This window comes from Sorex araneus, chromosome 1, assembly GCF_027595985.1.
Source record: "Sorex araneus isolate mSorAra2 chromosome 1, mSorAra2.pri, whole genome shotgun sequence".
Taxonomy (NCBI): domain Eukaryota; kingdom Metazoa; phylum Chordata; class Mammalia; order Eulipotyphla; family Soricidae; genus Sorex; species Sorex araneus.
The window spans coordinates 4,076,823-4,102,056 of NC_073302.1; the positions used below are offsets into that span (position 1 = coordinate 4,076,823).

A 25,234-nucleotide genomic window follows, 5' to 3' on the forward strand; every position below is an offset into this window, starting at 1 on the left:
GAGAGACGGGAGCACATCCGCCCTGTGGTCACGAGATGATGTTTTTTTTATCACCCTGAGAGTCGAGCTCCAGGGCACCGGACGACTGAGATGGGTGTAAACTACCGCCTCCCCCAATTTAGGCATCGTTGGGCGGTGGGAGAGGGCAAACCGAATAGCGGTCTCCACCCGGATCCCTTTCCGGGGCACCGCTCCTGGAGGGGGCCTCCCATCAGCTGACTGCAGCCTCGGCCCCGCCCTCGGACACGCCCCTGCGCGATGGCCCCGCCCACCCCAAACACTGGCCCCGCCCCGCGCTCCGGGCTATCCCGGGCTCGCGGCTAGCGGGAGGCCCCGCCCCTACAGTCCACCTCTTAGGGGCCGCTTGGCCGCGGCGGGCTGGCCGGGTGGTCGCCAGGCCACTCTCCCTGCTGGCGGCCGCGACTTGGTGACTTCCCTGGAGGCTCTGGCCAGGACTCAACAGCGACAGCGGCGCGTTGAGGACTTTGCCCAGCGCGGGGGGGCTGGAGTGGACTCGCGTCCAAGGGCAGGCCCCAAGATGTTGGCCCTGGCGGCCAGGACCGCGGTGAGTGCAGACCGCGGGGGCCGGGGCCGACAGGCGTGCGGGCCACGCCGCCGTCCGCAAGAGGGGGAAACCGCGCGAGGAGGTGCCGAGACCCACAGCGGCGGGGGTGGGGTCTGTGGTGGGCTCCCCCGCGCCCCACCTGCGCAGTTTTTCCGGGTGGGAGACAGAGGCTCAAGGTCAGGCCCAGGAGGGGACCCAGGGCCAGTGCCGCTCAATTCCAACTTGTTGGAAGGGACGCAGAGGCCCTGGCTGCAGGGAGGACCCCACCCTTGGGTTCCGGCCAAGAAGGGGAGAGGGCAGCAGTGTCCGCCGCTGTCTCTGACTCAGTGACGCCACCCGCTCAGCGGGTGCCGCCTGTCCAGCCCAGGCCCCTCGGCCAGCTGGGAACTCCGGGTGGAGGCCCAGAGCTAGGGCTGCGGAGGAAGTTAGAGCTGACCCCGGCGGCCCGGCCCATCCCGCAGCCTCAGCCACAGGTGCCGGCTTCTGATCTGCGATCTCTCCCCGCGCTTATCTCTGCTCGCATCGCCCCTCGCCCGAGCCAAGAGGCAGGTTGGGACTGGAAAGCAGCGGATCCAGAGGGCCGTATGCTCCTCCAGGCACCCTCGGGTCCACCTGCCCCGCCGTGGCAACCCCCTCCGCCCCCCCGCACACGCCTCGTGGTCGCCCCTCCAGGAACCCGCCGGCTGGCCCCATGAGGGACCCGCTGCACAGGCAGGCAGGCAGGCAGGCAGGGAGCGGGCGGGCAGTCCCCTGGACCAGGATTCAGACCCCGCTCAGGGGCCGCAGCACCCGTGGCCCTGGGTGCATTCTTGTCCACTCCCCGGAGCCTGGGCGCGGGGCTGAACGGCTGTCCGCTCCGGAGGTCCGGGTACAGGCGGGAGCAGGGCCCTGAGCACGCACCGGAGTCCCCCAGCCGGGCGGGGGGCGGGGGGTTCACGTCTGCCCCCCTTTCCCCAGGGCTGTGATGTGGCCTCGCAGCCCCGCTCCTGCCGGGGGCTCCGGCCTCCGGGGTCCGCCTTCGGCAAACACACCGCAGCTACACTTTCTTCCTTAGCTCCTGGCCCGCTTCCCTGGCAGGGGACCCTGCTGGCAAGCCGTGGGGGTTTCCCAGGCTGCTGCCCAGGCCCGGGTCCCCCTGTCGTCCTGTCACCTGGAGGCTAGGGGCAGGGGCGGGGAGTGGGGGGGGCTGCTCTGCGTCCCCCGACCCAGCTGCTGGACACGGGGAACCGCACAGGCCCCACGGACCGGCCAGGCCGCCGTGCCCCCCGCCCCTGCCCCCTGAACCTTTTGTCTTTTCTTTGCAGCCCAGGCAAGTGTCTGTCCCTTTCTGGGCTCCCCTCGGCCCCGGGTAGCACAGTTAGGCTTTAGCGCCCCGGCCCGAGGCAGACAGGGCTCAGAGCCTCCGTCCCGCCATGGAGGACGGGCAGAAGGAGCAGGTAGGGCCCGCCGCCTCGCTTGCCCGCCCTCTGCACCCCCCACCCCAGGGCCGCCTCGAACCCCTCTTGGTGGTCCCGCCCCAGACCGACACCTGCGGGCAAGGCCCTCCTCCACGCCCAGCGGGGCCTCCAGTGTCCCGGCTCTTCCTCGCACTCATCTCCGCTCCCCTCTCCGTTTCTCAACCCGGCCAGGCGGGAGGGGTGGGTTGCTGGGGTGGGGGGCGGGGCCGGGGCCTCCCGGCTGGCCTCGTGTGAGAAAGGCGGGTCCGTCCCGCCAGACAGGTGAGAGGTGCCCGCCCCACCCGCTGCGTCCACCCCCACCCGGGTGCCACCCGCCCCACTCCCCTCCCCATGCGCGCTGCTGCCCAGGTCAGCGGCCCCAGCCCGCCCCCAGCCCTCCCGGAGACAGACACACCCCCCGCCAGAGGGCCGGGAAGCCTGGCGGGCGCCACCCAAGAGGCCGGCTCCTGGCTCGGGGATGGGCACATAAGTGCCCGGGCCGGTGGCAGGGCCCGGCCAGTGGCGCCCAGACCATGAACAAGGTGCTGTGCTGCCTGCAGGTGCGGCCCCCGGGCCTCCTCAAGCCCGCCTCCCTCATGAAGACGCCCGGCCGCTTCCAGGCCCACCAGGACGCGCTGCCCCGCTTGCCCGTGCCCCCGCTGCGGCAGACCCTGGACCACTACCTCAAGGCCCTGCAGCCCATCGTGAGCCACGAGGAGTGGGCCCAGACCAAGCAGCTGGCCGAGGAGTTCCAGGCCGCGGGGGGCGTCGGCGAGCGGCTGCAGAGGGGGCTGGAGCGTCGGGCCAAGAAGTCCGAGAACTGGGTGAGTGGGGCCAGGGGGGGCACGGAGGGGGCGCAGGGGGGCCTGGGTCTGTCAAGGGGGGAGGGCAACTGGCTCCCTGGGGGGCGGCAGAGGCCCTGGGGCCTGAAGCAGCCCCTCACGGCCCACCCGGGATGTTCCAGGCCTCCGGGCTCTGCAGTCACCTGGCGCAGGGCAGCAGCGAGGCCCCCCGGGGCTGCCCCAGGTGGCGGGGTGGGTGGGGGGGGATGAGAGCGCCTCTGCGGGCCAGGCAGCGCCCACAGCGCCCACGCTGAGCCGAGACACCGGGTGGGGCACGCTGACATCTCCTGGCACCCGCCACGACATGTCTGCAGCGTCCGGGCACCCGCCTCATGCCAACACCGGGAAGGGACAGTCAGGAGGTGCCCTCGGGAGGGCTGGTGTCTGGCTGCGACTGCCTGCACGCCCCAGGGGATGGTGCTATCTTCCACACCGGAGTCCCCGCGGCCGCCGGGACCTGGAAGCCCGCCGTGCTTTGGCCTCACTCTTTGCTTGTTCTGGGCTGGTGCCACACCCAGCCATGCTCAGGGTTTCCTCCTGGCTCTGCACCGCTCTGCCTGGCGGTGCCCGGGGACCACGCGGGATCCCAGGATCCAACCTGGGTAGGCCGCGTGGTGCTCACCTGGTGCTCGGGGCTCACTCCCGGCTCTGCTGATTGGACCCAGGTGGACCGCGTGCGAGGCGCGCGCCTCCACCCCTGGCCCGTCTCTCCAGCACCTGGTTTGAGTGTACTGTTATCTGTCCCGGCGGGGGGGGGGGGGACGGAGCCCCCCGCCTCTCACAGGGCAGGGCCCACCTGCGAGCGCCAGGCCTTTCTGCGCCCCGCTCTTGCTGTTGTTTTGTTTGTCTCGGGTGCTTTCTTGTTTGCCACAGCTGGCAGCACTCAGAACTTACTCCCCCCTGCGTCCTCGTCCTCGGGGCTTCCTCCCGGCGGTGCCTGCAGGGCCTCGTGGGGTGCCAGGGATCTAACCCTGAGGGTCCGGGTGCAAGCCACGAGCCCTCCCCGGGGACCTTACGGGATGCCGGGGATGGCATCCAGGTTGGATGTAGGGGAGCTGGGGGGCAGCCCTGACGTAAAGGGGTGCAGGGTAGCTCTGAGGAGATAGGGGTGAGGGAGGGAGGGGCGGAGAGTGGGCCACAGGCCACCCGGCGGCCGGAGAGGTGGGACAGGGCTGAACTCTCGAGCCTCGCACGCGGCCGACCCGGGTTCCACCTCCAGCACCCGATACAGACCCCCGCGAGGCCAGGAGTTACCCCTGAGCACAGAGCCAGGAGTCAGCCCTGAGCACCGCCAAATGTGGCCCCCAAACAAACACAAGACAGACCTGGGTTCTGAGTCTCCTCTAAGTGGGACTTGGGGTTCATGCTGGCCTGGGGGGGCCCGGGAGGTGCTGTGAGACCCTGCGGACGAGCAGCCCCCCACTCTCAGCCCCGCACTCCTAGACACGGGGGGGGGGGGGCTCATCTTCTCCCGGAGGCCCCTCAGGGGCTGCCTCGCTGCCAGCAGGTCCCGGGGGCAGTGCCCACACGCAGGACCCCTTCCCTGGACGAGGGGCCGCCCAGCTCCTGGACACACATCTGAGGCCCCCAAGGTCCCCGTAGGGTCAGGGCACAGTCAGCTGACCCCCGGCACCCCGGGGCCTGAGAGTACCTCCCCTTGCCCCGGCCAGGGCGCCCAGGGACAGGCGCAGGGGGGCCCCAGCCACCTGCTCCGTGCCCGTGCGTGCCCGCCTGGGCCAGCAGCCCTGCCGGCCACTGCTGTGGCACCGTGTCCTCTTCCCCGTGGGCACACCAGCTCCACCGAGGCCCGAGGCAGGGGCACGATGACATTCCGGGTCCCCGGCTCCCCACCCCTCCTCCCGGAACCCTCCGTCCTCCCTCTCTCCCCAGCCCCTCTGTCCACTCAGCCACCGAGCCCGCAGGCCACACGCGTCCACATACTGCCCTTTTGTTCCTCTCACCTCCTTTCCTTGCCCTCTTCTTCCCAACAATGCTCAGGGACCCATTCCCAAGGGGAAGCGACAACACGGGCGGCGAGCAGCCAGGCGCAGGCTGCCCTGGACGGGAGTGTGGCCCTGCGGGGTTGGGGGGGGCGGTTGGCGGCTGCCCCTTACGGCCCGGCTCTCCGCAGCTGTCCGACTGGTGGCTGCAGACGGCCTATCTCCAGTACCGCCAGCCCGTGGTCATCTACTCCAACCCCGGCCTGCTGCTGCCCAAGCAGGATTTTGTGGACCTGCAGGGCCAGCTACGGTGAGTGCCCCCAGAGAGGTGGGACCCCACGACCCCCACAGCCAGCCTCAGGAAGGAGCAGGCGGGGAAACTGAGGCTGACCTAGAACTTTGGGGATGGCCCCCTCAGGGGGCGGTCTCCCCAGCAGCCAGGCAGCGGCGGCCCCCCCACCTGGGGACTCCTCCCTGGCAGCCTCTCCCGGCCGCCCGCTGGCCCCGGGCGATCTCTGTCCACACTTCCCTTTTCCACAGTTGGCCCCGTCCCCTGCCCTGGCCTCTGTGCCAGTCGGGCCAGGGCTATAAATAAGTACCCAGAGTCCGGCTTTCCCGGCCAGGCCGTGCTCCCGCCGCCACCTGCTTCTCTTGAAGGATCCGGGGGGCCCTGGTGCCCCCCTGGCCTCACCCCCTGGGATGGCTCAGGGAGGGGCCCGGTGCCCACGCAGGAGAGACCCCTGCCCCAGGCCCAGGGCCCCAAGAGTGGGCAGGGGGGCCTTCTAGAGTCCAGGCTTAGGCTGGGCTCACCCACCCCTTAGACCACCCAGGTGAGAGACGGTGGCGCGGGGGTGGGTGGGCGCCCCTACCCTGCCCCCAGCCCCCCTGAGCCCCTCTTCTCTCACTGCTCCCTCAGGTTCGCCGCCAAAGTCATTGAGGGGGTTCTGGATTTCAAGTTCATGATTGACAAGTGAGTGCCCCTCCCCCAACGCCCCCAGCCCCTCCCCCCACCTGTGGGCACTTCCTGGTGTTCTCTGCAGGGGCAGGGGCGCCCCCGTTGCTGTTCTCATTGTCCGTTCCTTTGGGGTCGCACCAGGTGATCCAGGAGTGACCCCTGGCGGTGCGCGGGGTGGGTGCACCCTGACCCCTTGTCCCTCTCCCGGGGCCTGGCAGATCTCTGGGCGGTGGCATGTCACCGCCAGGGAGGGGGCCTGGGGGCCGTAAGGGGACCTGTGGCGGGAGGGTCCCCCGGCCCCGCTCACCAGCCCTCTGGCCCGCAGCGAGACCCTGCCGGTGGAGTACCTGGGGGGCAAGCCGCTGTGCATGAACCAGTACTACCAGATCCTGTCGTCCTGCCGTGTGCCCGGCCCCAAGCAGGACTCCGTGGTGAACTTCTGCCGCGCCAAGAAGCCGCCCACTCACATCACCGTGGTGCACAACTACCAAGTGGGTGCCCGCGCCACCCCACCGTCCCCCCACCCCACTCCAGACCTGGCCCCTGGCCCCCGCCCCCACCCCAGTGCTCAGGCGTTTACCTGGCTGTGCTCTGGATCACGTGCTCAGGGGCCGACGCCGGGCGCTGCCCTGACCCTGGCCCATTCTCCTCGGCCCCGCAGTTTTTCCAGCTGGATGTGTACCACAGCGACGGGACCCCCCTCACGGCCCAGCAGCTCTTCGTGCAGCTGGAGAAGATCTGGAACTCCTCCCTGCAGGCCAACAAGGAGCCCGTGGGCATCCTCACCTCCAACCACCGCAACTCCTGGGCCAGCGCCTACAACATCCTCATCAAAGGTGCTCCCCGCCCCGCCCCCCAGCCCTGGAGGCGGGGGTGGTTCTCGCCCGCACCCCCAGAGGGGGCAGGGGCGCTGCCGAGGGTCTGACGCCCGCTGCCCCCCCCCGGGCCCCCCCAGACAAGGTGAACCGGGACTCCGTGCGCTGCATCCAGCAGAGCATCTTCACCGTGTGCCTGGACGCGCCCATGCCCCGCGTGCCCGACGCCGCCTACCGCAGCCACGTGGCCGGGCAGATGCTGCACGGGGGCGGCGGGCAGCTCAACAGCGGCAACCGCTGGTTCGACAAGACGCTGCAGGTGAGCCCAGACGCAGCCGCCGGCGTGCGAAGCTGCGGTGGCCCGCGGTGGGCGGCTGTAATTAGCCCGCAGGCCCCTCATTATCTCCGGGAAGCCGCTGTCCCCCGGCAGGTCCGGCTGGGGAGGGGGGGGGGGGCCGGGCGCACCGCAGCGGGGTGGTGGCTGGAGGGTGGCCGGAGCGCGAGTGCTGACGCGGAGCCCCGGCCCGGGACCCCCGCCCCGACAGTTCATCGTGGCCGAGGACGGCTCCTGCGGGCTGGTGTACGAGCACGCGGCCGCCGAGGGCCCCCCCATCATCTCCCTCCTGGACCACGTCATGGAGTTCACGTGCGTGTGCAGCCCGGGACGGGGACCCGGGGAGAGGGGTGGGGGTGGGAAGGATGCTTGACAAGGATGCCACCTCTGCGGGCACAGCCAGGCCACCAGCACCGGTCCCGCTCCGCCCACCCCACCCTGGCCCCGCCCTGCCCTGGCCACGCCCCCATCCGAACACGCCCAATCCTGGCCCTCCCCGCCTTTGGCCACGCCCCGGCCGGCGCTGTGCTTGCCAGGAGAGGATGGTGTTTGCCGGCTGCCCAGGCCAGCGCCCTCCAGCGTTGGGGACCCCCGCTCCAATCCCGGGAGTGGGCTCCGGCCCCGGGCCCGTCAGCCTGAGCCCGCGTCGCCCCGTCCCCCTACCCCCGCCCCGCAGGAAGAAGCCCGATCAGCGGCCGTCGGCCATGGTGCCCCTGCCCATGCCCAAGAAACTGCGCTTCAACATCACCCCCGAGATCAAGAACGAGATCGAGAAGGCGAAGCAGAACCTCAGCATGTGAGCCTGTGCTTCCGGGCATGGGGCGAGGGGACACCGGGCGTGGGGAGAGCGAGGGGCCTGGGGGGCGGGGTTAGGGGCCGAGGGAGGACGCAGGGCTTAGGGAGTGTGGGACACAGTGCGTGGGGGAGACGGGGCGTAGGGGGTTAGGGGCGTGGGGCCCCAGGCCACCGCTCAGCGCGGGATCCTGGCCGGGCGGCTCCTCCCGGGGCCTGTCTCCGTGCCGGCAGCTCTGCGGCTGACGCCCGCCCCTGTGCCCCCAGCATGATCCAGGACCTGGAAATGAACATGCTCATGTTTCCCCACTTCGGCAAGGATTTCCCCAAGTCGCAAAGCCTGAGCCCCGACTCCTTCATCCAGATGGCACTGCAGCTTGCCTACTACAGGTGTGCGCCCGCGGGCCTGGAGGCGGGGGGTGGTGGCAGGGGGTCCGGCCGGCTCAAGCCCAGCTCCCACGCAGGATCTACGGGCAGGCCTGTGCCACCTACGAGAGCGCGTCCCTGCGCATGTTCCACCTGGGCCGCACCGACACCATCCGCTCGGCCTCCATGGAGTCGCTGGCCTTCGTCCGGGCCATGGATGACATCAGCGTGACGGTGAGGGGCCGAGGCGCTCGGCCTGTCCCTTGCCCTTCACCCCATCCGCTCAGGGCCCGGGGAGGGCACAGGGCCTGGACTGCCGGGGTGGGGGGCTCTGGCCACGTCCAGAGGTACAGGTCCCCCCCCCCCGCTGCAGCGGAAGAGGGGGGGACGTGTGCGGGGCGGTGCCTCTGGGACCTGCCGTGAGCACGGTGTCCACCAGAGAGGCCGGCTCAGCTAGGGTCCTGCGGGGGGCCGGGACAGAGCCCAACCCCTCTGCCCTGCGCCCCCAGGAGCTGCAGAAGGTGGATCTCCTGCGGAAGGCGGTGCAGGCCCACCGCGCCTACACAGACCGGGTGAGCAGCGTCCTGCCCCCTTGCCCAGCCCAGCACGTGAGCCTGTATCGGGGGCCCAGGATGTCGGGGCGCCAGCTCGGGTGGCGGCTGCGGCGTGGGCGCGGAGGCGTGCGCAGGCCCTGGTGTACCAGCTGCTGATCACGCCGCTCTCCACCCCCGCCCCCTGTGGGGCCTTGGCAACTGTCCAGTCTGGCTGTAGGCCACGCTCTTCCTTGGCCCGGTTCCCTCTCTGGGTTGGGGGTCCCTGTCCACGTCCATGGAGTTTTCCTGCTTGGACACGGGGGGTCTGCGCCGTGGGCACCACAGGAAGGGAAGGGCAGGCCACCCCCGGGACCCTGGAGCTGCCGCCCCTGACTGATGCACACTCGCGCCCCCAGGCCATCCGCGGGGAGGCCTTTGACCGCCACCTCCTGGGCCTGAAGCTGCAAGCCGTGGAGGACCTGGTGAGCCTGCCGGACCTCTTCATGGACCCGTCCTACGCTGTCGCCATGCATTTCAACCTCTCCACCAGCCAGGTGCGGCTGCCCGGGCCAGCAGGCCAGGTGGCGGGGGCAGGGCGAGGGCCAGGATGCAGGGCGGCCTCCGTGGCAGAGGGGCTCATACCCCCCCCCCCCCCGCCCCAGCCGCTGAGCCGGGAGGATGAGCCAGGCGGGGGCTTGCAGCAGCTCAGGGGGGCCCGGGGGAGCCGATTCCATTCAGACACGACGGAGCGTTGGCTGAGGCCCCACACGGCAGACGGGCCCCTGGTGCTGCACCCCGGATCCCCCCGCAAGCTGAACCAGGACAGTTTTGGGGGAAGGTGCTGGGGGGTAAGGAGGAGGCGGCTAAAGCCCCCCCAGAGAGGAGCCAGAGCTGTAGGACAGTTTGCAGCCAACCTGTGTTCAATCTCCGGCATCCCATGTGCTCCCCCAAGCACTGCAAGGAGTGATCCCTGAGCACTGAGCCGGGAGTAACCCCTGAGCCGCGCTGGGTGTGGCCCCTGGGATGTCAGCTGCGGGAGCGTGGGGCTCAGTGCCCTGCCGAGGGGGAGGCGGCGGGCGCCCATCGTGCCAGGGACGAAAGCCCGTGTCTGCGCGGTTCCCAGGTCCCCTCCAAGACGGACTGCGTCATGTTCTTCGGGCCCGTGGTGCCCGACGGCTACGGCGTCTGTTACAACCCCCGGGAGACCCACGTCAACTTCTCCGTGTCGGCCTACAACAGCTGCGCCGAGACCAGCGCCGGCCGCCTGGCCCAGCAGCTGGAGCAGGCGCTACTGGACATGCGGGCGCTGCTGCAGGACTACCCCCGGGCCAAGCTCTGAGCCTGGCGCGGCGACCGGACCCAGCAGCCGCGCCTGCGGCATGCGGCACATCACGCCTCCTGTGCGGGGCGGCCCCAGCCCTGGCGGAAGCCCCTGTCGGGACCCAGCAGGACGCCAGCCCGGCTCTGCAGGGCAGGAAGGGCGTGTCCCCGCCCGGCCCGCCCCGCTGTGGACCGTCCCTGCGGCGGGTGCCGTCAGACCCGGGTCTGCGCCCCGACGCTCCCAGGCCCTAGAGACTGAGCTGGAAGCTGGGGGCTGAGAGGCCCGGGTCCCTGGCGTGCTGCCCGGGGATGCCCCAGACTCACCCCCACCCGGGGAGGGCAGCCCTGCCCGCCACTCCTGGCCGTCCCAGAGCACAGTGTGTGACGGGGCAGCACGGAGCCAATAAAGGCAGTGGCCAGTGGCCGGAGGTGTCGGCTCGGTCGGGAGCTCTGCGTGCCTCTGGGGCCGCCTGGGGGGCCTGCAGGGTGCTGCGAAATGGATCCTGCCTGACACGGGGACAAGTGGGTGACTCGCCGTGTCCACACTGCCCGCTGCCCCCCAAGACAGTATCTGGGCAGGGAAGCCCGAGGGCAGGGCAGCAGGGCTGGGGGTCCTGGGCTCCACCGAAGCTTAGCAGTGACCCCAGGGGCCCCTCACACCAGCCACCCGAGGGCCCAGGCAGAGCTGAGGAGGGGGCCGGCCGCTGGACACTGCGCTGGCCCAGGGTGAAACTCGGGGTCTTGTTCTTCCCACGAGGGCTGGGGAGCAAGAGGCAGAGCGGTGACGTGGGGGAAGCAGACGTCTCGGCGGGCCCCAGCCCGTCCGTTCCTGAGACCCCAAAGTGTCATGGAGCGGGGCGGGGGAGTGTGGGGGCTGCAGCAGGGTCTCCGCCCCAAGATGTTCCTTCAAAAGGGGGCCCTGGGGGCCCCTCAGAGCCGAGATGGCCTGCTTGGGGAGATAGTACCAGGAATGAGGACACGGCAGGGGACGCGTTGCCCGTCCTCCTGCAGGACCGTCAGTCCCTCTGCCTGGTGCCAGGCGGCCTGTGCGGGAGTGCTGGGGTGGCAACTCGTGCGCAGACGTGGTGCACGCATGTGTACACAGGCAGATATGCGTGCACACATGTGCACACACGCACGAACACCCGTGCACACAAACACGGCACCCATGAGCTTGAACATGCACATAGACACGTGTGCACACCACAGACAACTGCATGTACAGACACGGCACCCACATGCATGCACAGGCAGGCGCGTGCACGCGCGCACACACACACACACACACACACACACAGTGGCTGCTCCTGCTCTCGGCCCTCCGGCCTTGCCTGAGGCAAGACCCTGAGTCAACAAGCAGAAAAGCTTCACCGATTTCTCCCATCTTGCAAAACCCGGGGGAAGAGGTGGCCTGTCCTACACTCCTGTCCTTGGGACAACATGTGCCCTGGAAACCTGGACGTGGCGCCAGCCCAGCAGATCAGCCACCTGGCCCCGGGCCCGGCCTGCTCGACGGGGACGTGGCCTGCTCTCACCCAAGGCCTGTCGGGGCGGAAGCTGGGAGCCTCTTGGGAGACCTGAGAGGGTGCGGGACATTGCCGCGGGCAGGGAGCGGGGTGTGGGGGTTCCCCCTTGCTCCTGGGAGCCCCGTGTGCTGGGTCTGAGGAGCACTTGAAACCGGCCGGGTGAGTTCTTGCTTCTCGGCTACTGGCCTTGTCACTTTCAAAACCCGCCAGCGCTTGCTTTGTAGCTCCCGTCCTCTGCGGGGATGTTCAGGTTTGTCTTGATTTGAAGCGGGTGGGGGAGTGGGCAGAGGCTGGGACGCTTCACCTGCACTGCCCCAGGCTCAACCACAGGGGAACGGCCCTGAGCACATCCGGCGTGACCCAAAACCAAAGAACACCTAAAGGAGGAAATCAGGCCACAGCAAGGACACGGACGTCTGCCTTGCACGTGGCCGACCCAGGTCAGTCGTCAGCACACGCCTGCCAGGGATCACCCCTGGGCACCCCCAGACAAACAGTGAATCTCGACTGGCACCAACCTATGGGCAGTCTTTTTTTTTGGGGGGGGGTCACACCGGTGATGCTCAGGAGTTACTCCTGGCTCTGCACTCGGAAATTACTCCTAGCGGTGCTCGGGGTGGGGGGGCCCTATGGGCTGCTGGGACTCGAACCCGGGTCGGCCGCGTGCAAAGCAAACGCCCTCCCCAATGGGCCGTCTTGCGGAGCCTGTGTTCCTGTCGCTGTGTGTCACCTGCTTCTCCATCCTGGTGTTGCTTCCTTTTCCACTGCCCCCCCCCCTTCCGGAATATTCCAGCCTTGGTAATCACGTGTAGGTAGACCTGCACGGGACCCGGGGGCCACGTCTCGGGGGAGTGTGAGCCACCCCCACATTTGCCCGACGTGTGCCAAGACCTCAGCACGGTCCCCCGCCCCCATTGTGACGAGGCTGAGCTCGCCCCCCCGCCCCCCGCAGGCACTTTGATTCCGCCCCTGCACCCGAAGTCCGGGGTCTTGGGAGCTCCCAAACAGCAGAGCCAGTTTCTGGGCCAGGTGAGAACTGGTCACTTCCGAGTCCCCCTTGTCCTGGGCGTCTCCTGCCCCTCAGCTTCAAGAGGGGGCCAGAGCAGCTGCACAGTGGGGCGGCACTTGCACCCCTGGTGGAGGCCCCGCGCCCCGGGCCGCCCTGGGCTGGACACCGCCCCTCCCACCCCGAGCAGCCACTTCTCCCTGAGGCTCAGCCGGAGCAACGGACAGTGAGTGCGCCCTGAGCACTGCACTCGGAGCACCCCCTAAGGACGCTGGGTGACGCGGGGGTGAAGCACGTGGCTGGTGTGCAGCCGATGGCAACAGACCTGGTTCAGGCCTCGAACAGCAGCGAGACCCCCGAAACCGCCCCCCGCCCCCCAACGCAGTGTGAGGGCTCGAGGCGCTGTCATCGCTGTGCCAACCTGGCTCGGTGCAGGGACTAAGCCCAGCTCCCTGCTCAGGCGGGGCGGGGGCGGGGCGGGGGCCCACCCGGGCCTCAGGCACAAGCCACAGGCCCTGTGCTCGGAGTGTCTCCCCGGCCCTGGCGTGCAGGTGTTGCCCACGGGAGTCCTGGGCTTGACCCTGGCACCACCCGGTCCCCTGAGCACTGCAGGGAGTGAGCCTGTGCGCCACCATCACCCGGGGTGGCCCCCGAACAGAAGCCACTGTCTCGTGAGCCACGTCCCACAGAAAGGAAAGAGGGACCCCCGAAGACCGGGGCGGGGGGCCAAGGGACTCTTTGGGAAGGACGGGCGGGGTGCAGGCAGGGGCCCTGGGGCGGGCCCACATCCACCACTGGCGACGCGGGGGCCTGTCCCTCGGCGCCTGCCCCCCACCGAGCACGGCCACCCGAGCTACCGCCGCCAGAGTTCAAGATTTTATTTGAAAACAAGAGTAAACAATGTCATGAGTTTCCATCGAACGCCGCACGCTTGGCTTTCCTCCAGCGAGAAAGGAAAACAACCGAAACAAACGTCAGAAGGAACCGAAGCAGGAGGGGGGTGGCCGGGAGCGCCCGCCCGAGCCGCCCGTGGGCACGGGCTCCCCCAAACAGAAGAAAGCACCGCGGCCTCGTGCTCCAGCTCCGCGGGGAGACGGGCGCGGGGCGGGGACGCCCACACGGGCCCCAGCAGTCTGGACCGCTTCCAGAAGCTTCTCCTCCCAACCAGCTGGCTTCCAAGCCATCCGAGGTGTGGTCCCTCCAGGAGGTGCCAGTCTCAGGGCCAGGCACCGGGGTGGGAGGGGGGGGCCCGTGCGACCCCCCCACCCCAGCCCCCCGCCAGGACGCAGGCTGGTCCCGGCCTCTGGGAGGGGAGCGGGCAGGGGGGCGGGGATGAGGGTGGCCGCCGCGGGCGGCGGGAGGGGCGCTGTAAACAGCCTGGGCGCGCCCCCAACACGTGCAGGCTCGGGACGGGCCGGGGACGAGAAAGCCCTTTGGTGGAGGGACCGGCAGGACACCGAGAGCAGCCGCGGCGGCCGGGGTCCGGCCCGGGAAACACTGACCGAGGAGGCTGAGGTGCGGCCTGGCGGGGCTGCCCCCCACTCACGGCCCTTCGCGCCGGCCTCTGACAAAACCCCCGAAATAAATAGTGTGGATTTCTCGCGCCACTGGAGGCCCCGGGCCCGCGGGGAGACGCGGCCCCCCGCTCCCCGCCCCCGGCCGGCCCCCTGGGGCAGCAGCAGCACAGCCAGCACCGCTGGCCACGAGGTCCCCGCAGTGGCCTCCAGGTCCCGGGCAGGGGCAGCCCAGCCCTTTGGTCCACCTTGTTCGTCAAATGAAAATACGAAAATAAAAGGCTCCTCTTGGCGACTCGGGCCAGTCGAGGTCTCGCCTGTGTCCCTCGGTCACTCCGTCCGCCTGGACCCAGCTCAGCCCTGGTCACTGCAGCTTCGTCCCCAGCTTGCGCTGTCTGTTCCTGCAGCAGGACGGGGGGCGAGGGGCGCGGGTCAGAGGGCCTGTCCCACAGCGGGGGCGGGACCCCTCACAGCCCGAGCCCAGAGAGGGGCCGCCTGGCCGCGTTCCAGGCAGCGCCGGGGAATTCCGGCCCGGGAGCCACACTGGGCGGGCGTTTGTGCGAGCGGCCGAGCCGAGGAGAGTCGGTGACTCTCCCCGCGGGAAGGAGGTGACACGGGGGCTGCTCGTGCGAGACCCCAGGAACTGAGTGTGTGAGGGTGAGAGTGTGTGTGTGAGTGTGCGTGTGTGCGAGTACACCCCCCGGGGGTCCCAGGAAACGGGCAGCAGCAGGGATGACGACCCCTAGTTACTGGCACCACAAAACAAAAACACCGTCCAGGAGGGCTGGCTGGGAGCTCAGAAACACGGCGAGCGTGGGGCCCTCACGGAAACGCGGGCCCTGGGCCTAGGAGAGCGCTCGCCGCGTACGATTGAGGTCCCGGGTTCGATCCCCGCACCCCCCAAAATAAAGAAAATATCCCGCACCTTGGGCCCGCGGGCTAGAGCAGAGTAAGGCTGGCCCTGCGCGCAGGCGCTGGGTTCAACCCAGCACTACCCGGTCCCCCGAGCACCACCAGGAGCTGCCCCAGAGCGCAGCTGGGGTGGCCCCAACCCCCAAAACCAAGAACAAAATCCAGACTCCCCCAGGGCTGAATGGCCCCAGGCTTGCCCCTGCCCGACACCTCCCTACCTGGGTCAGGGTCAGCTCCCCTGGCCTACCCCCGCCCCCCCATGAGCACCGGGTAAACAGCCAGGGCGCCCGGACCCCGCCCCCCGCCCCCCCACGCTCCCTCCCCAGGCTTCTCCCGAGGCTCTGGCTCAGCCCAGCTCCCCCTGCACCAGGGGCGGGGCCCGCACCCCACCCAGGATTTGGGGTGCGTGAGTCAGGAGGCCGGGGCCCAGCTCTGTCCCGACGTGCCACTGCGGGCAGCCCCCAGCTCCTGGCGCGGGGCGCCCCCCGCACAGCGTCCACCCCACCTGGACAAGCAGCCGGCCGGGAGGGAGGGCGTGGGCAGGGCAGCCCTCAGGAAACTCCCGAGACTGGGGCGGCGGCCCCCCGGACTCACCTCGCTTCGGCCCGGGTGACCGTGTACTCGAACCACAGCACGTTGGGGATGAGGCTGGTGTCCCGGATCAGGAAGAACTCAGACACCGGCCTAGGGATGGACAGACAGACGCCCGCCGGGCGCGGTCAGAGGCGGCGCCACAGCACCCCCTGGTGGCCGGGGCCGGCGCGGCGCCCACCCCGGCCTGGCTGGCCTGACCCGGGGCCCCCTGGTGGGCTGGGGGGTCCTCCCGGGGCACCCAGCCCAGGGCGGGCAGTTACCAGGCCGCTATCCTCGGGAAGAAGGGGGTGAGGACCTCCTGCGTGAAGACGAACCAGACGACGGCCAGGAGGCTGCCGGCGACGCCGCCGTAGAGCACCTGGCTCCAGGTGTGGTACAGCAGGTAGACCCTGGCGGGCGGGCGGGCGGACACCGGCTCAGGGGCGCCCGTGGCCGGGGTGGGGGGGTGGGGGGCCGGGTCCCCCAGCTGCCCCTCGGCCCTCACGGGGGTCCCCGGGTACCTGCTGTAGGAGACGAGGAGGGCCACGGTGAGGAGGCCCAGGGAGACCACGTGCCGCCACAGCAGGTCCAGGAACCTGGCGTTGTTGGTCTGGTGCATTCTGGGAAAGCGCCCGTCAGACCGCGGCCCCCCCGCCCCGCCCGCCCGGGTGCTCCTGGGGTGACAGTGAGTCCCGCAGCTCACCGTAAGTACAAGAAAAGGAAGGAGTAGACTGAGAAGAACCACATGAACTGGGCGTGGCTGGAGGGCATGCCGTACTTGGTGCCCACCGCCGCGTGGGGGCCTGGGGAGAGAGCAGGGGTGAGGGGGGCAGGGCGAGCGGGGCCCGCCCCCCACCGCTGGGCCTACCTCCACAGGGCCGCGGCTCCTGCACCAGGCGCTTGACCAGCCAGTTGACCCCCTCGTTCAGCCCCAGGCCCCCCAGGAACGAGATCTGCAGGGAGGGGGCACCGTCAGCCGGGCCGGTGTGCCCTCCCCCCGCACCCCGCAGTTCCCTGGGAGCAGGGCCAGCTGCACCCCGGGACCAAGCCCTGAGCACCGAGCTGGGAGCAGTAGCCCCCGCCCCCGCAGCACCACTGTGCATGGCCCCAAGACAAAGAGCGGGAAAAGACGGCATCGGGCAAGGGGAAGGTGCCGGGGGGTGGGGGGTTCCGTGGGGGGGTGCCCGGGGGAGCAGGGGTGCGAGAGGGGGGGGTGTAGAGGATGGGCGCGGCTGGCCACCAACCCACCGTGTGCAGCTCCCGCTTGAAGATGATGAGGGTGACGAAGCCGATGATGATGGCCACGGGACTGAGGCTCAGGTAGGCGAGGATGTGGCCGGAGAGGTCACCTGGGACGGGAGAAGGCGGGAGGTGGGCGTCCGAGAGGGCCCCAACAGCTGCCCTGACCCGGAGGCCGGAGAGGAACGCGGCGGCGGGCGGGGCGGGCTCGCGGCAGTCCACCTGGCGTGGGTCCCTGGCACGGCCAGGCCGCTCCCCGAGTGCCCTCGGTGGCTGCCAGCTGCACCCTGCCCTGCTGGGGCTGCAGGGGCAGCGCTGGGGGTGCCCGCTCCGGAGAGGGGCGGGGCGGAGAGGGGGAGAGGGGCGGGGCGGAGAGGGGCGGACGCGGAGAGGGGCGGGGGCGGAGAGGGCGGGCCGCCCCACAGGGGACCCCGAGCTTCAAGTCCGACCCCCAGCAGCACGTTAAGCCCAGGCTCCAGCCGGCAGCACCCGCAAACCCGGCGCCAAGGGCCGGAGAGGGCAGCGGGCCAGCCGCCCTGCGTCCAGCCCACAGCACCCCAGACAAAAACCAACCCCCAGGGCAGTGGCGGCTCCCGGAGGGGCAGGCTGAGAGGCAGGCGGGGAGAGGGGTCCCCTACGGGGTGCTGGGACACCCGCGGGCGGGGACTAGCGCCCTCAAGCCACACTATGCTGGTCCAAAATACCTTGATTTTTTTGAAAAGTAAACTGAGATCCAGTGCGTGGAACTGCACCCCCCAACAATAATTAAAACGAGAGATGACAGCACGCACAAGGGGTCCTGCGGGGGGAGAGGTCGTGCCCCCGAGGGCCTCCCAGCCGCACCCGGGGTCACAGGCACAGGACAGGCTCCAAGTGACCTAGCCGGAGGGGCGGGGCTTGGGGCCGCGCCAAGAGCTGGTCACCAGCCCCAAGCAATGGGACAGCGGGCAGGGCCCACACCTTGCATGAGGCCAACCTGGGTTCAATCCCTGGCATCCCACAGGGTCCCCCGAGCACCACCAGGAGTGAATCCCGGAGTGCAGGGCCAAGGGTAACGCCCGAGCATCATCAGGTGTGGCCCCCAAAACAAAAAAAAAAAAAAAAGGAAAAAAGCTGGTCCCTCCACCAACCCTGCCCAGAGACCAGACCCCGGGGGTGGGCCCTGGGCCAGGAGGGACATTTAGGGTCCTGGGGCCACAGTGTACCCCCACCCCAGCCTGCAGAAGCCAGCAGGGACCCAGGCCATGCAGTGCGGGAGAATGAGTGGCCCTGACTGGCCCCTCTCGGGGTGACCATCCAGCTCCCCCGTTTTCCCGCCTCCGGGCCTGGGAGGGAGGCACAGCCCGCGGCCGGCAGAGCTGGCAGGAGTCCCCTGGGCGGCGCCCACTGCTGCAGGCTCCCCGGGGAACTCAGTTCCGCCCTGCGAAGTGGGGAGATGGGTGCACCCCAGGCGCCGGCACCCCGGCACAGTGCGCCCAGGGGATCCCCGCGTCACCCACTCCCCCTCTCCATCCTGCCAGGGCCTGGGAAACGGCCCATGCCACCTGCCTGGCCCCGGGGGAGGAAAGGGGCCCCGCCTCCACCTGCCGGGGTGTCGCTGGCCCTTCCCACCTGCGACCCGGGCGCTTGGCTGCCCTGCCCACGTCCACAGCACCGGAGCCGCAAGGCGGCCAGGGGCCCCACTCCAGGGCTTCGCTCGCCGGGCGCCCGCCGCCCTATTTCTAGCCCTCGGCACATGGTGCCGCCCCGGGAACCGTCTCCGGGGGTGAACCCGGCAGAAATGAAGGACCTGCCGCCGTGGTCCATGGGCGCTGCGGGGCTGGCGGGGACACTGGGACCAGTGCAGGCCGCGGTCAGGTGGGCAGTGGGGAGCGCGCTGGCCGGCAAACGGGCTCCTCGACCCCGACCTCCGCTGGGCCCCCCCCCCCCCAGACCAGCCTCACTCAACCCCGAGGCGATGCGGATGGCCAGGAAGAGCACGGCTCGGGTGCGGGTCACGCAGGGGGGCCTCCCTGCAGCCCCCGGCCCAGCGGTGCGGAACCCGCTAGCGTGAAGGGGCCTGGGGCCGGCTCCAGGCCAGGCCCGGTCAGCCTGCTCGGCTCCCTGGACTCAGCTGAATGAATGGACTGGCCAGGTGGGTGGGGCCCAGCACCCCGCCCCCACCGGGGTGAGCCAGGGCACGCAGGGCCAAAGTTCCCTGGCACGTGCCCGGGCTCCCAGGGCCGCGCCCTCCTCGCACCCTCCTCGGCCCAGGGGCACGGGGTGGGCTCCGGAGGCGGCACGGCACCAACTGCGGCTACTGGACCCTCACTCCAGCCTCGCAGGGGCGGCCGCTGGGATCGGGAGTCCAGGCAAGGCACAGGCTGACCCTGGGCCCGGACACCGCCGCCCCCAAGACCACCAGGGCCACCGGCAGGGGGGTCTCGCAGGGGGGAGCGCCGGCAGCGCAGACGCCCCGGCGGCCGGCCCTCGGCGGCCCCTCGGCGGCGCGCGGCCCTGCCCCGGCCAGGGCGTGGCCCCGGGAGCGCCCAGCAGCGCCCGCCGCCCGCCCCGGGTCCGCACACGCCGCGCGCGGGGGGGTCGCGCCCTCGGGGCTGGGCGGAAGCGGGGGCGGCGGGCACGCGGGGCGGGGCGGGGGCCGGCCAGCGTCCGGCCGCGACCCCCGGCCCCGCAGCCCCCCGCGCAGCCGCAGAGGGCGCCCGCGAGCCGGCCCGGCTCGGCCCAGCTCAGGCCGCGGCACGGCGCCTGCGCGGCCAGCGCCGGCCGAGCCCCTCTGGGGCCGTTTGACAGTTCCCAGCCCGCCCCGCCGCGGGCCTCCGCGGGCCAGCGCGGGCCGGAGCGCGCGGGCCGGCCGGGCCGGGCCCGGGGAGGCGTCCGCCGCGCCGAGGCCGCCTCTCACCTGCGGGATACTCGACGTGGGTGAGGGTCACCGGCCGCCATGAAGCGGGGAGCGAGCACTGTCCGTCCGCTGCCATCTTACCCGGAGACCGGGCTTGGCCGGGCAGCCAATGGCGAGTCGGGGGGGCGGTGGTCCTGGCCAATCATGCCGCCAGCGCGCCGCGCGCCCAATCGGAGGCCGAGGCAGGTCTCGACGCAGCCATTGAGCGTGCGGGCCGCGGGGCTGGCCCGGGCGGCGAATCAGAAAGCGGGGCCTCTCGGAGCCGACGAGCTGGGCCAGCCGGTGCCCAATCAGAGGCGAGCGCAGGGAGCTGTCCGGCCAATCAGGGAGGAGGAGGCTTCCAGCGCAGACCAGCGAGCACAAGGGCCAATCCGAAGGCAGGAGCGGCTCGTAGTGTGCGCAGAGCGAGCCAATCAGGCGCGAGCTTGGGGGGCGTGTTGAACTTTGGTGGGAGCTTCGGTTTGGCTGTTCCGGTGCTGGAGCCCGCGCGTGCCGGAGCCCTGAGTGCGCGCCGGGAGCCCGCTGCGCCCCGAACCCGCCCACTTTTAGTAACGAGTAGACTGCCCTTTCCGGACGGGCGACAGTGCAGATGACACAAAGCGGGCCGAGATGCGCGCAGGTCGCGGGGGCAGCGCGCTCTGGAAGCATCGCTGGTCCCGTGTGACCTGCACGGGCGCCTGGCAGCAGAAGGCAGGGAAGAGTCGGGGTGTCGGCCTGCTTAATCGGAATCAAGTGGCTGGGTTCAGACCTCACTCCTCCCTCACCGCCCCTTACCGATGCCCAGAGAGCCAGCGGAGCAGAAGACCCCTGCCTTCCCTCATTTGAATAACTGAGGATGTACCGACCAGTCATGCTGGTGGGGGAGGGGAAGGGCCATGCAGTGTGGGGGATGGAACTTGGCGTTCTTGCATACACTGCCTAGGCTCCGGCCCTTTCGGTCAGATTCCCGCACATTGGAACGTTTTATTTTATCTGATTTTATTTGGGGGGTGGGTTTGGGGCCACACCCGCCGTGCTCAGGGATCGCTCCTGGCAAGGCTCAAAGGGATCATATGTGGGACATTTCAAAGAAGCTATTCTGGTGCCAGAGCGACAGTACAGCGGGGAGGGTGCTTGCCTGGCTCCCAACCCACTCAGGTTCGGTCCCCAGCACCCCGTTTGGTCCCCTGTGCTTGCCAGGAGTCAGCCCTGAGCACAGAGCCAGGAGTCAACCCTGAGCACTGCTGAATGTTGCACAAAAACAATAAATAAAATTCAGAAGCTGGTTTACACATCTGGGTTCTTCTGGGTTTGGGCAGTTCTGTGGTGCTGGGGATGGAACTCAGACCCCCCCTTCCCGACCCCCTCGCCCTTGATTTGCTATTTTTTTTTTTTTGCTTTTTGGGTCACACCTAGCAATGCTCAGGGGTTACTCCTGGCTTTGCACTCAGGAATTACCCCTGCCGGTGCTTGGGGGACCATATGGGATGCCGGGGACCGAACCCGGGTCGGCCGCGTGCAAGGCAAACGCCCTACCCGCTGTGCTATCACCCCGGCCCCCTTAATTTGCTATTTTGGTGGCTCCAGCACTAGAGCTGGAGCTCAGGGCCTGCCACAAGCCAGACCTGCCTCCCAGTTTTCCCAAAATGCTCCTGTCTGTGGCTTCCTGACACCTCCCTACCTCTGCCCGTCCATGAATTCCTCAGGGTCCAAGTGAGAGAGCCAACACACACACACACACACACACACACACACACACACACACATCTGTTTTTGTTTAGGGGCCACACCCAACAATGCTCAGGGCTAACTCCTGGCTCGTGCTTGTGGATCGATCACTCCTGGCGGGGCAACGAGTGCCAGGATTTAACCCAGGCTAGCCACAGGCAAGGGGCCTCTCCTCCCCCGCACCTGGCACTCAGGGCTGCAGCTGGCTCTTTGTCCGTGTCTCCCAGTGAGCAGCTGCCCAAGGCCAGCGTCACCCAGAGTGACTTGTAGCCAGCAAAGTAGGGCCAGAGAGCACAGCGGGGAGCCACTTGCCTTGCCATGCTGCTGACTCTGGTTCCACGCCTGGCATCACAGAGGGTCCCCGAAGCATGGCCCAGAGTGACCCCAGAGCACAGCGCTGGGAGCCCAAAAATTAGCCCCTCAATAAAGAGAAGAGAGGTCGGGTGCCCTCGGGGCGGGCTGCTCCTCCAGCAAGGCCAGGTTGGCACTTTGGCATCTGCAGTTGGGGCGAGGGGGCAGCCCTGACTACCAGCCTGTGGCCCTGCTCCTCCTTCCACTGGACGGGGGGACTGGACAGTCGTTGGCTCCAAACGCACCAGGGAACCCCAGTCACCAGTCACTGAGACAACAACGACAAACATCTGCATTTTTTTTTCAAACATCTGCATTTTTAAAAAGGTTTTTTTTTTGGGGGGGTGGGAGTCACACCCGACAATTCTCAGGACTTACTCCTGGATCTGCTCTCAGGAATTCCTCCTGGTGGGCTTGGGAGACCATGTGGGATGCCAGGAGTCAAACCCAGGGTGGCCATTGCAAGGCAAACACCGTTCCCGCTGTACTGTCGCTCCGGCCCCTGCATTTTAATATATTTTTTAAAAAGTAGAACAAGTTTGGGGCTGGAGTGATAGCACAGAGGGTAGGGCGTTTGCCTTGCATGCAGCCAACCCGGGTTCGATTCCCAGCATCCCATATGGTCCCCCGAGCACGGCCAGGGGTAATTCCTGAGTGCAGAGCCAGGAGTAACCAACCTCTGAGCATCGCCGGGTGTGACCCAAAAAGAAAAAAAAAAAGAAAAAGAAGGTAGAACAAGTTTATTTGGGAAAGAAGGGGAGAGAACAAAAGAAGTACTGACTTTTTACTCAGGAGCAAACACAGGCTTCTTCAGAGGATAAAGAGCAAAGCACGCATCTTGGGCAAAGGGCTTGGAACGAAGAAAGTGCATATCAGGGCCAGAGTGATAGTCCAGGGGGCAGGGTGCCGGCCTTCCAGGCAACTGACCCAGGCTCAGTCCCACCCCCCCAATATGGCCCAAGAACCACCAACGGTGATCCCTGAATGCAGAGCCAGGAGTAAGCTGAGTACAGCACAAATAAAAAAAAAAAATGTAGAGGGCCGGAGCAATAGTCAGTGGGGAGGGAGTTTGCCTTGCACACAGCCAACCAGGGTTCGATCCCCGGCATCCCATAGGGTCCCCAGAGCACCGCCAGGGAGTGATTCCTGAGTGCAGAGCCAGGGGTAAGCCCTGAGCATCACCGGGTGTGACCCCCCCCCAAAAAAAAAGTAGCAAGTGCACGTGCCAGACAGGCAAATGTGCCCAGATGATCAGAAAGGGCAGCGTGAGGAGAGAGGTCAGTGGGGAGGACATTGCCTGGCACACAGCTGGCCTGGGTTTGACCCCCGGCACTGCGGTGGGTTCCCCCGAGCCTCGCCTGGAGTGATTCCTGAGCACAGAATCAGGGGTAAGCTCTGAGTACTTCCGGGTGCGACTCCCCCCCCCACACACACCCACAAGACACACAAACAAAGGAAACAGGAAAACATGGCAGGGAGATGTGGGAGAGTGCGCCTGAGGTCAAAGGGGAAGTCCACGACTCGTCTCGGGGGCTCAGCCCAGATGCGGCTCTCGCGCTGGGCAGCTGCATTTCTGTGCGCAGCCGCAGGAGGCGCCTCGGGCAGCCTGAACACAGGGCCGGGCCGCCTGGGAGGGGACCGGAGGGAGGAGACATGGGTCTCGCCTTCTGTGGGCGAGGGGGATGCAGAACCCAGCAGCGATGCCACAGCAGGGAGGGCTCTGGCCTTGCACGCAGCTGCCCTGGGCTCGATCCCCAGCACATCTGGTGCCCCAAGCACTGAGCACTGAGCCAGGAGTAAGCCCTGGGCATCTCGAGGTGTGGCACAACCCCCCGTGCCGCTCGACTTGATTCAGCACCCCGCAACCCAGTCTGGCCCCGCACACCAGCCCGAGAGGCAGAGCCCCTGGGGAGGGCCCCGCAGGGCGGGGAGCCCCAATGCGCGGGGAGCCTGGGGTGTGGTTTCCCAGCAGAGAGGAGTGTGGGCAGGTGACCCCAGGACTGGCAGCAGCCGCTGAAGCAGGAACTCGGCAGAGGGTCAGGGGCCAGGGCCCACGGCCGGGGGTCAAGCCTTGGCGGGGCCTCCTGCCTCCGGGGCAGGTCCAGAGGCCCCCAGAAGGATGGACTGGTTTGGCTTTCTTCCAGTGTGTTATTCTGGGGGGAGGGGGTCCTCCCGCCATGCCTGGGGGTGCTGTGGTGCCAGCGACGGGATCTGGGTCCTGAGCTGTTCGGGCACAAGCGTCCCCCCCACCCCCGAGCCACCTGCCAGCCCGGGCCTGGCCTTTTTCCCACAACGAGTGGCTGAGCCCAGAATTCCTGGAGTGAGGCGGGGACACGCTGGCACCCCATCAGGCAGACGCTCGTGCCCCAGGGAACCCCACTCTGGGTTTGTCTCGCCCGGCCCGGCCCCCGGAGCAGAGCGAGCCCTCCTGCCCGCCCCCCCACAGGTGTGTCAGCACCCGGGAAAGACTGCTGAGCGGAGCCAGGAGCAGCCCCCGTGCATTGGCTTAGCCCCAAACTAGCACCAACACGCAGTGCTGCCCCCGGCCGCCCGCCCTCCCCGCCTGGAGACCCTGAGGTGACGTGAGAGTAAAGACACAGTGCCGAGGGCGTCACCAGCCCACCCAGAGAACTAAGAGGAAGCCACGGGGGTCCGGCCTGGGCACGCTGCGCAGCAGGCCTGCTCGCACCCGGGGCCGGGCACGGGCACGAAACGCCTCTCGTGGAGGCCCACGGCCCGAGCTTCCCTGCTCACAGCACTCGGGCCTGGCAGCAGAAGTGAAGCCGGGTGCAAGGCTGGGGCCGTGCTCTAGAGTGACGGGGCGACCCTGGGCCTTTGTCCCAGGGTGACGGGCACCAAGCCCGCCAAAGCATTCAGGGGTGTGTGTGGGCTGGGCACCAGGTGGGGGCAACCTCTCTGCCTGCTGTCCACGGAGGGGACATCTGGGCCCCCTCCCTCCGCGTGGGTGGAACAGGTGTGGTCACCCCTGGCTGGGAGCAGCTCCCGGCCCCAGCACCAGAGCTGGCGACCCCTAACCGTGCTCTCGTGGTACCAGGGCACCATGGACAGGGGGGCACTGTTTGGGTGCTAGGGGTCTAAGCCCGGGCCTCCTGCATGCCAGGCTAGTGCCCGACCATTTGAGCCCACTGGCTCTGAAGTTACTATTTAAATACTGGGGCAGCAGGGGGGAGGGTGTGCGGAGTGATAGCACAGCGGGGAGGACGTGTGGCTTGCAGACAGCCGACCTGGGTTCGATCCCCAGCATCCCGTGTGGAGTGAGCCCTGAACAGAGCCTGAACATTCAGCACCGCCAGAGAGCCGGAGACAGGCAGGCTCTGTGAGCAGGAGGCTGAGTTTGAGCACCCTCAGGGGCAACCCTGGAGCACTGAGCTGGGAGTAGTCCCTGATCACTGCTGTGCTGTGTGCACCAAGTGTAAACAAAAACGTTCCTCGGGGCTGGAGACAGCTCTGAGGCTGGCATGCTCTGCCCGCAGGAGGTCTGGGTCCAGGTCCGATCCAAAGGCTGGTTCCCCCAGCACCACCAGGACCAAGCCCTGGGCACCACTGGGTGTGGACCAATCGCCAAAGAACCGAATACAAAAACCTTCC

General features: G+C 68.7%; 2 protein-coding genes across 3 annotated transcripts; one reads left to right on the top strand and one right to left on the bottom strand.

Annotated features, from left to right (window-relative positions):
* Positions 1-57: 57 nt before the first annotated feature.
* On the top strand, positions 58-10,326 carry CRAT (carnitine O-acetyltransferase). 2 transcript variants are annotated; one of them, XM_055132357.1, is made up of 15 exons: positions 58-565; positions 1,870-2,001; positions 2,562-2,825; positions 4,975-5,093; positions 5,700-5,753; positions 6,064-6,229; positions 6,400-6,574; positions 6,694-6,872; positions 7,099-7,199; positions 7,564-7,683; positions 7,947-8,069; positions 8,144-8,279; positions 8,555-8,617; positions 8,995-9,132; positions 9,702-10,326. In XM_055132357.1, exons 2-15 carry the CDS (start codon positions 1,978-1,980, stop codon positions 9,915-9,917), a joined length of 1,878 nt encoding a protein of 625 aa, XP_054988332.1. In that variant the 5' UTR covers positions 58-565; positions 1,870-1,977; the 3' UTR covers positions 9,918-10,326. The 2 variants fall into 2 exon arrangements, with proteins under 2 accessions (XP_054988332.1, XP_004613329.2); XM_004613272.2 differs by lacking the exon at positions 1,870-2,001 and having other exon boundaries at positions 59-565.
* Positions 10,327-13,293: 2,967 nt separating this feature from the next.
* Positions 13,294-20,339, bottom strand: DOLPP1 (dolichyldiphosphatase 1). Its single transcript, XM_004613273.2, has 8 exons — positions 19,568-20,339; positions 16,678-16,778; positions 16,298-16,382; positions 16,133-16,232; positions 15,951-16,049; positions 15,711-15,839; positions 15,451-15,540; positions 13,294-14,345 (listed from the first exon to the last, which is right to left on the bottom strand). The coding sequence occupies exons 1-8, from the start codon at positions 19,641-19,643 to the stop codon at positions 14,309-14,311; spliced, it is 717 nt and encodes a 238-aa protein (XP_004613330.1). The 5' UTR covers positions 19,644-20,339; the 3' UTR covers positions 13,294-14,308.
* Positions 20,340-25,234: the final 4,895 nt, after the last annotated feature.

What these genes read in the sequence shown, in the direction of transcription:
- CRAT (XM_004613272.2), top strand. Translation starts at nt 539, where the DNA reads ATGTTGGCCCTGGCGGCCAGGACCGCG. An exon ending in GACCACGTCATGGAGTTCAC is followed by an intron (nt 7,200 to 7,563) that starts GTGCGTGTGCAG and finishes CCCGCCCCGCAG; the next exon opens with GAAGAAGCCCGATCAGCGGC. An exon ending in CTGCAGCTTGCCTACTACAG is followed by an intron (nt 8,070 to 8,143) that starts GTGTGCGCCCGC and finishes GCTCCCACGCAG; the next exon opens with GATCTACGGGCAGGCCTGTG.
- DOLPP1 (XM_004613273.2), bottom strand. Translation starts at nt 19,643, where the DNA reads ATGGCAGCGGACGGACAGTGCTCGCTCCCCGCTTCATGGCGGCCGGTG. An exon ending in CCACGTCGAGTATCCCGCAG is followed by an intron (nt 16,779 to 19,567) that starts GTGAGAGGCGGC and finishes CTCCCGTCCCAG; the next exon opens with GTGACCTCTCCGGCCACATC. An exon ending in TTCCCGAGGATAGCGGCCTG is followed by an intron (nt 15,541 to 15,710) that starts GTAACTGCCCGC and finishes GTCCATCCCTAG; the next exon opens with GCCGGTGTCTGAGTTCTTCC.